The sequence below is a fragment of the Camelina sativa genome, chromosome 9, assembly GCF_000633955.1.
Source record: "Camelina sativa cultivar DH55 chromosome 9, Cs, whole genome shotgun sequence".
Taxonomy (NCBI): Eukaryota; Viridiplantae; Streptophyta; class Magnoliopsida; order Brassicales; family Brassicaceae; genus Camelina; species Camelina sativa.
Genome location: NC_025693.1, coordinates 20,782,721 through 20,792,481, shown reverse-complemented (window position 1 = coordinate 20,792,481; position 9,761 = coordinate 20,782,721). Strand labels below are relative to the sequence as shown.

The 9,761-nt window shown below is 35.8% G+C and overlaps 1 protein-coding gene across 1 annotated transcript; it reads right to left on the bottom strand.

Annotated features, from left to right (window-relative positions):
- LOC104715504 lies at window positions 263-1,012 on the bottom strand. Its single transcript, XM_010432905.1, has one exon. It carries the CDS (start codon window positions 1,010-1,012, stop codon window positions 263-265), a length of 750 nt encoding a protein of 249 aa, XP_010431207.1.

The window sequence follows — 9,761 nt, the reverse complement described above, 5'->3', positions numbered from 1 at the left end:
TACATTTTTTTTTTTTTTTAGTAATACCAAAATGATTCATTGATAGCCACACGAAAGCAAACTCAAAGCCATATCTTTAAAGCTTGACTATGCACCAAACAATGATGTTAGAACAGCTGTCTATTGATAAAACGCATATATTTTATTTTTTTCCCCTATTGATAAAAACCACATCGTACAATCAAGTTGACATTCTTTTTGGTATTTGTTTCTAGTACGTAGAGTGTTTTAGTTAATGCTAATCTGTTATCATCAATCTTGTTCAAACTTCACCAACATATCCTCCTCCTCTCATTGCCTCCACCATTTTCCTACCCAACTGATCTTTATCCATGATAGGCTTGATAGCATCTTGCGGCTCACGCTTCCCCAATAATCTTAAAACATCAACTGCACTCTCAATGTCTGTCCGACCCTCCACATATTGAACACATGCGTATGCGGACAAAGCAAGATTATTCTTTGGGTCCCATCCGTTTTGCCTCACTTCCATCGCCGTTTTCTTCCTCTCTCCTTCTTCCTTATGATCTTCAAGCATGTCCTTCACTTTTGACTTGGTGTCTTGTATCACTCTTTTTCTGTAGTGATCAAATTCCAGAATATCTTTTGTCTTGACTTCCAAAAAACGATGCTCCCCGGAATACCACTCTTCAAAAACCTCGTGAACCCCTTCGAGATCGTCTTTAAACCAAAAGATCGCAATCGTGAGAGTATATTGACCGATTGTATCAAACACTTTCCTATCCTTAGCTAAGTTCCACAAACGGCGAAGGTCTTCCTTTTCTCCTATACGCCTATAAATTAACATGAGATACCTATAGACTTTTTCTCCGAGGATGTCGTAATACTCATCATTAACCAATAATGGCTCTGACTTACGCAACATAGCTAAACCAAACCCCTTTGGTCTTTTCTCCTCCAACTTGTTCAAAAAAATTTCCATTCCATTTACGTCATATTCTGATATGTAAGAAGCTAACATCTTGTAAATCGGTATTCCTTCAGGTTCCATCTTTTCGCCGTCCCTCTCTTTTGAGTTACAAATGCTTCTGAGTTCCAAAAGCTTCGTTCGGTGCCGCAAATATGTCTGAAGTTTTTCTTTCATCTTTCTCTTTCTTTCTTGCTCCTTCGCTAAGAGCAAATCTTCTTCATTCTTGAACTCCCCAAACGGAAAAGATACTGTTTTGGGGAAGCGAAAAAAGGAAAACCTACAAGGAAGAATCCTCAACAAGCTACCCACTGGTGATCGTCGAACAAGATGATTCATGCTCAAGTCAAAAGACAATCACATAAACAAATCCTATATTATATAGCCCATTATCTTTTCTTATTGGATTTTAGATGCTTTCGTAACACATCATTTTTCTCTTAAACAACCTTGCAACTATACATCAATGATCACATCAAGCTATATATCCCGAATATTGTACCTAGCCGTCAATATTGGAATTTCTGAAGATAAATGGAAAAGTAAATGTAATGAATAACATAAACAGTAAATAAGAGTATTTCTCGTGAACAAAAAAAGGAAAAATAAGAACTTTTCCTTGATGCATCTTGAAATGTCGATTAGGGTCACCAAAATTGGAACGAAAAAATTAAATAAAGGAAACACACAATTAAGGCCAATTTTCCAGAATCCATAGATTGATATGCAAAGCCCCAATTTTTCCAAAATTCTACTTCCAGTACCTATATTTGAAATCTTTACATTTCCAACCCAATATTCTGCATAAGTATTATAGTTTTCATTAACTTTTTTACTTACTTGCGCAGCCCAAATTTAGCGATGTTGCCGTTAAAATAGCCGATTTCGGATTGGCGAGGAGAGTTGACGGGGTTTTAATGCCGTCTAAAGAAGTGGACGAGATTAGAGGAACGCTGTTATAAATGTCTCCCTGTTAACAGAGAGGATATTTTAAACTAAAAGACAGCATATTTTGTGTAAAAAATACTGCATATTTTAGATAAAAATACCAGATATCCGTATATAAAAAACCGGATATCCATATACAAAAATACCGGATATCCATTAACACGACTAATTGGAGACTACTAGTCTTACTACATGCATTTCAGTTATCCGCATGAACGATCTCGTCGAAATCGTTCACAAAATCATATGCATCGAGGTACGATGTACCCTCAAAATGCTCGGTGAGGTTCACTGCTTTCTCTTTTCCTTTTTGAGACTCTTTGAACAATTTGCAAAGATGTTCAGGGGTTTGACATACATGAGCCAAATGCCCTTTTGATCCATATCTATAACATATGTTCTCACGCTTCTATGTGTTACTGGCCCTGCAGGGCATCGATCCTAACCCCTCACCGTGGCAAATGGAACTATTCATCCAAATCCACAGTAAGTTATTGGTGCGCCAGGCGTTCCTCGAACCCTGGTCCCCACCCTTTAACAACCTTCCCACAGGACAAGCTGTCACCAATTGATCTGCAGCTCAATTGGTGGCAACTTGTCCTGTGGGAAGGTTGTTAAAGGGTGAGGACCAGGGTTCGAGGAACGCCTGGCGCACCAATAACCTACTGGTGGATTGGGATATTCACAGTGATGGGTTAGGATCGATGCCCTGCAGGGCCAGCTTGGGGTCCGTTTGGGCGGCTAGCAGTGAGGCTAGTGGGCTAGTAGTGAGGCTAGTGGGGTCCACGGGACATGTTGTTACACCCGGAATCTCAAGTTTTTTTAGTCCTCTAATGCATGAGAGAAAGTTATTTCTCTCTGGTTGTCAAACCGTGGTTTTAAAGCTAGCCACAACTCTTCTCGATCTTTTATGTGTGCACAGTCATGCATCACATTTTCATCGAGATATTTTTTCAAGAATATTATTGCCTTGACCTTATCTTTGAAAGGCGACATATTTTCTAATTTTATGGTCTCTAACAATTCTTGCAACTCTAAATAGAGTTCCACATCTGTCATCCATGCTATGTAGTTTGCTCCAATAATTTTGAGAGCCGGAAACTTAAGCTTATCAATGTTTGCAATTAGTTATCTAAACACAAAAGCGAATAAATAATATTAATAAGATAATTTTATTTGTTTTAGAATGCATCGTATATATTAATAATGCAAGCGATTACAAAGAACACAAATGCATAGAAAAGTAAAACAATGTTAATGGTAAACTCTTCGTGAGTAAATTCTCCAACAAAGAGACCATAAATACAAGTAATAATTGAAATTAAACAAACAATTAAAAACAAGCTAATCATTTTCCAAAAATGAAAAATTAAACAACTTTCTTTAGAAAATTATATGAGTGATGTGATTTTAGATGAATGAAAGAGTGAAAATATGAGTGTATTTATAGATTGAAAATTATTGTTCATAGCCGTTTGAAAAGTGTAAGATTTTTAAAATTTTCTTTATGACCGTTGGTGAAAATTATTAAACATAAAATAAATCATAGATTTAACAATCAATCAGTTAAAATTTAGCAATTTCAGATATATGTTAATATACAGTGGTTGAGCCTCCTTATATTAACCATAATATAAATATAATATAGTGACAATATTATGGTAATGGAGTCTCCACATTATAACAGTAAATAAATTAACATATAATTGTGGGAAGAGATAGGAAATCTTGCTAAGGATCCAATCATCTTTACTAAACCTTGGGTTGCAATGGGAGATTTCAACCAGATCATGCACCCCTCAGAGAGCTCTACTGGTGGGACTAGAATAGCTAGAGGAATGAGTGAATTCCGCGACTGTACTCTAAATGCAGGACTTTCAGATCTTACTTTCAAGGGAAATGAGTTCACTTGGTGGAATAAAAGAGATACAAACCCCATCGCCAGGAAGCTTGATCGAATTCTGGTTAATGACAATTGGAAATTGGAGTTTCCAATGGCTTATGCTATGTTTGGGGATCCGGATGTCTCAGATCACAGTCCTGGTTGCTTGGTAATGGGAACTTCTACCCAGTCTAAGAAGCCCTTCATGATATCCCATTTTCTTTTCCAACACAAAGACTTCTTGAAACGAGTTTTAGATTTTTGGGAAGAAACTTGCATTGATGGTATAGCTATGTTCTGCTTCTCTAAGAAACTCAAACTTCTCAAATGGTCATCAAAGATCTTAATAGAGAGCATTACTCAGGCTTGGAAATTAGAGTACAAGAGGCACATTCTAAGATGACATCCTACCAGGCTAGACTCCTTGCAAACCCTTCTCCACTTCTCGCAAGTTTAGAGAAGAAAGCTCATCATGATTGGCTAACCTTAGCATTGGCTGAGGAGAAGTTTCTCTATCAAAGGTCTAGAGTTAAATGGGTGGAAAGTGGGGACAGCAACACTGCTTATTTTCACAGGATGGTAAATTCCAGGAAGGCAGCAAATCAAATTTATTATCTGGAGGATTTGACAGGTAACAGGATTGATGAAATTCAAGAGGTTAAATCCCACTGTGTTAGCTATTTCATGGATCTTCTGGGTTCAGCGTCTCCGGTCTTGTCAGACGAGGGCAAGGAGCTCATCAGAAATTACACTCCATTTTCTTGCAACTCCTCTGATAAAGAGATGCTTCTAGCCACTATTACTGACGCAGAGATCCAAAGGGCAGCTTTCTCTATCCCCTTAAATAAAACTCCAGGACCTGATGGGTACACAGGAGATTTTTTCAGAGTCAGTTGGGCTATTATAGGAGTTGATCTCACCAAGGCAGTCAAGGAATTCTTCTCTTCAGGTCAAATTCTGAAGCAATGGAATGCCACGGCTATCACTTTAATCCCAAAAAAGATTGGAGCAGTGAGGATTGGAGACTTTCGACCTATCTCTTGTTGCAATGCAGTCTACAAAATCGTATCTAGCATTCTTGCTAGGCGACTCCATCAGTTAACTCCATCGATGATCAACGCTTCTCAATCAGCTTTCATTAAAGGTAGACTTCTCGTGGAGAATGTACTTTTGGCCACTGAAATGGTTCAAGGTTTCAATCGGCAATCTATATCCCCTCGAGGTCTACTCAAAGTTGATCTTCGGAAAGTATTTGATTCAGTAAGCTGGGATTTCATACTTACTACCCTAGAGGCTTTAGACTTCCCGCCGGTTTTCATTAATTGGATAAAGCAATGTCTGACTACTACATCATTTTCAATTAAAGTAAATGGTGATCTTTGTGGATATTTCAAAGGGAAAAGAGGACTGCGTCAGGGAGATCCCCTCTCTCCTCCTCTCTTTGTAATAGCAATGGAGGTATTTTCTAACATGTTAGCTTCAAAGTTCAGTCAAGGCAAGATTGGTTTTCACCCTATGGGAAGGACTCCCGAGATCACCCATCTTGCATTTGCTGACGATATCATGCTATTCTTTGATGGTAAAGAAAGCTTCCTCAGGGAACTATCTTCTACTCTCCTTGAATTCCAATGCCTCTCAGGACTGGGTATGAACATTGAAAAAACAGAATTGTTTCATGCTGGGACTTCTCAGGAAGATTCAGAAAGTCTAGCATCCTTTGGCTTCCAATCAGGCACCCTTCCAATCAGGTATCTTGGGCTTCCCCTTCTCCCCAGAAAATTGAGAAAATCTGATTAGTCTCCTCTCCTTGATAAAGTCTCTGCAATATTCAATAGTTGGGCGGTCAAGTGTCTCTCTTTCTCAGGAAGGTTACAACTCATCTCCGCTGTAATATATGGTCTGATAAACTTCTGGATGTCGGCTTTCTCCCTACCCAAAGGGTGTTTGAAAGCTCTTGAAAAATTGTGCAATAACTTCTTATGGTCAGGGGACATAGCAAAACGCACTGCAGCGAAGGTTTCCTGGGAAAAGGTTTGTTTGCCAAAGGCTGAAGGAGGCTTGGGGTTAAGAAATCTTCTAATCTGGAATAAGGTTCTGAATCTGAAGTTGGTCTGGCTCCTATTTGCTAACAGTGGATCTCTATGGGTTGCGTGGATGAAAGAGCATCATTTAAAAAGTGCTAGTTACTGGAGTGTAGAACCCAATAATACCTCGAGCTGGATCTAGAAATCACTCCTATCTCTGAAGCATTTAGCAAAAGATCTAATTAGATGCGCTATTGGAGACGGTTTAACGGCAAGCTTCTGGCATGATCACTGGTCATCTCTTGGAGTCATCTCTACGCTTGGTATCCCTATTCAAGCCTCTGTTGCAGACGCCTGCCACTCTCAAGGCTGGCGTCTTCCCTCAAGCAGATCTCGGAATCCTAATGTCATCTTGCTCAGGAACTATATGCAATCTACGGATGCACCTTCAGTATCAAGAGGAAGTGACTCTTACTCTTGGGAAGCAGGTAGCCGCTCAGCAACTTCTTTTTCAACTAAGCTAACATGGAACCATCTTAGACCTTAAGACCCTCAGAAGTCATGGTATAAAGCTGTTTGGTTTAAGCATTCTGTTCCTAAACATGCTTTCACCTTCTGGGTTGCGAATTTGAATAGACTACCGGTAAGAGAAAGACTTCTTGGATGGGGTATGCAGCTATCTACCGAATGCCCTTTATGCAACTCTGATTTTGAAACCAGAGATCATCTCCTGCTTCATTGTCCCTACTCTGAAGAGGTATGGCATATTATCATGACTCGTCTTGGTCAACACCCTTGTATCTTTGCAGATTGGTCTACGCTCATCTCTTGGTTGCTTTCCAAGTCTCCAAATACTTCCACCACTTTGAAGCGGTTAGTTGTGCAAGCAACAATCTTCCTCCTTTGGAAGGAAAGAAACATCAGAACCCATGACAATATCTCTGCTTCGCCTATCTCTGTTTTCCGTCAAATCGATCGAAGTGTAAGGGATACTCTCCTTGCTCGCATCTACCGTAAAGGTTGTGGCCGTCTGCTCAGCGAATGGTTCTCCCATGTCTAGCTCGTTATAGTTCGAACTAATTTTTAACAGATCTACTAGTAACTAAGGCTTTTTAATTTTTTTGGCCTTAGAAGCTCTCTGCCCCAGAGCATTTTTGTACTAAACAATTGTTCCATTTTGGTAATTAAATTCACATTTTATCAAAAAAAAAAATAACAGTAAATAAATTATAGTGAGGAGTCATCAAAATTATCGGCGGCTGAGCCGTCCATTGTTATGGTGCGTTAAGCAACCATTACAATAATTACTTACAGGGACAAAATACCTCCCACTACAGTAACAAATAAATAGTGTTGTTTTGAACAATCACTGAAAAATATTTTTTTTTTAACGAGGCGACATACCGCCTGGTAGAATAATATATATAGTATAATAATATACATATTATAAATATATAACTATAACACACCATAAAGTGATCATGCTGATAACATGTTATAAAAAGTGTTTAATTTTTTGGTGAATATAATATAAATAATAGAGAGTAATTATGTACCTATAGAAAGATTGGGATACTGAATAAAAGAAAGATGAGAGAGAGAGTTTTTACTTCTTCTATAATTGAAGTTTGTAAAACGTATTGGTGTATCTTACAATGAACGATTCATTGGTCTATTTATAGAGGTAAAAAAATAAGTTACAGTGCTTGCATAGTGATGATGGACTCCACAACGGTAACGTAATATTTTCCACATGTTCGCATCCTTTTGTGACTTTGTGATCTTCTCCTTTTGTTGAATTTCGTAACAATTTCCTAGTTTTAGAGTTTTTTTAGAGTTATGTGAGTCCAACCCAATTTATTTTAAGAATTTGACCTCCCTTAATTTATGAAAATGAAAGTCCATTAGCCTTTTTTTGTTATACGGTAAAACCTCTATAAATTAGTACTATATAAATTAATAAACACTATAAATTAATAAATTTTGCTGGTCCCAAGTAGGGCCAGTGTAAAAATTAACAAAATTCGATAAAATAATAAGATAATAATTTTTTTTGAAATCCCCATGTAAAATATGGTCCTAATAATATCATAAATTAATAATCATATAAATATATATATATATGCTGATATAATAATGTATGTTTCTCCTAAAGCTTATTTCTATAGAATATAAAATATTCTATAACATATCATAAAGATAGTTAAATTTTTTAAGTTTTCAATTTCTAGATATGCATTTACAATTTGATAATTTAACAAACTAATAAAATACGAAAATTGATATTATTATTCATAAAATTGAATTTGTTTATGTCATGTGTATAAGTGAATTTGTCTATAGTATTTGTAATTTATTGTCAGTAATTTTTTTCTAAATATTACAAATTCAATTCTTAAACCAAAAAATATTCAACATCCAAAATTCTAATCTTATTTTGGTAAAATTGTCTCAATTCATAATTTTTTATAATTGAAACAATTAAAATATATCTATAAATTGATAATTATTCATTTACACTATAAAATAATAATTATTAATTTATCACTGTAAATTAATAAAATGTCTAGGTCCCAACATTATTAATTTATAGAAGTTTTACTGTAATTAAAAACAAATCTGGCCCAATTTTTTTAGGGTGAATTACTCAAATGTTACTCATTTTAGGTAATATTACCAGAATCTACAAAAAACTTTTTTATTACTAGAATGTTTCGGGTATTTTCAAAATACCCAGCGTGCCCCTATTTTATGTTACTGGAAAAACGTTATTAGAAAAATGCCATTGCCACGTCAGACGCCACGTCAGAAATCGCTGACGTGTACCATAACTCAGCCGTAACGCAATACAGAGTATGTTGCGGCTGAATTATAGGTATGTTGCGGCTGAGTTACTCAAAAAAACATTTGAGTAAGAGCGGACGGCTGACTTATGAAAATCTGGCTGAGTTACGCTTATAAGTCAGCCAAGAGTTATGGCTGACTTATTAAATTTGGCTGAGTTATGCGCATAACTCAGCTGTAGTAATGGCTGAGTTTTCACCTGATGGTTGAGTTGTCAAGATTTTGGCTGAGTTATCGCTACGACACGGTTGAGTTGTCAAAATTTTGACTGAGTTATCACAACGACACGGCTGAGTTGCCATTTTCCGACTGGCTGAGTTATGAAAAATGGCTGACTTATGAGATGTAGTTACAGCTGAGTTATGGTAAAAAACTATAACTCAGCCGTAATAGGCTGACTTATCGACAAGTCAGCCGTTTGACGGCTGACTTATTGGCAAAAAATTAATTACTAGAATGTTTTTCAGTTACGGCTGACTTATCAAACGATACGGCTGAATTACATATTTTTAGTTCATGAAGCGGCTGAGTTTGGCAGCAATTTTTTCGGCTTTTTAATTACTGTAATGTTTTTCATGTTGTGGTTGAGTTACATTGTTAACTAAACTTCTTTGTTACATTACAAATTAAAAAATTAACTATATGTATGCCATAATATTTAAAATCTTATCATACTTAGGTCTATGTCTATTTTCATTTCAAATGATATAAAAAAAAAATTAGGAGAAATAAAATAACTAATTAAAAAAGTTATTAAATAAAAGAAAAACAGTAAAAATTAATTTTCTCCTAAATTATATGAATTAAATAAAAACAAAAAAATAATTTTTTGTATTATATAACTGAATTTTCGTTTTTTTTTAATTAAAAAAATAGATAACTCAACTTACCATATCTTTAACTCATGAAAATTTCCATGATGTTGAATAATCTTTTGAGTTAACAATTTTACAAAGGATATATCTCAAACTTGTACATCAACCATAACACATGATTATTTAAACTCAACTTCAAAAAATTAGTTTTGTTAGTGATTGGTAACATTTTTGAATAAAATTTAGGTCTATGTCTATTTTCATTTCAAATAATAATAAAAAATAATAATTTAGGAGAAATAAAATAACTAATTAAAAAA

Excerpts from the sequence above, each read along its gene's own strand:
- LOC104715504 (XM_010432905.1), bottom strand. The coding sequence starts at position 1,012 with ATGGAACCTGAAGGAATACCGATTTACAAGATGTTAGCTTCTTACATA.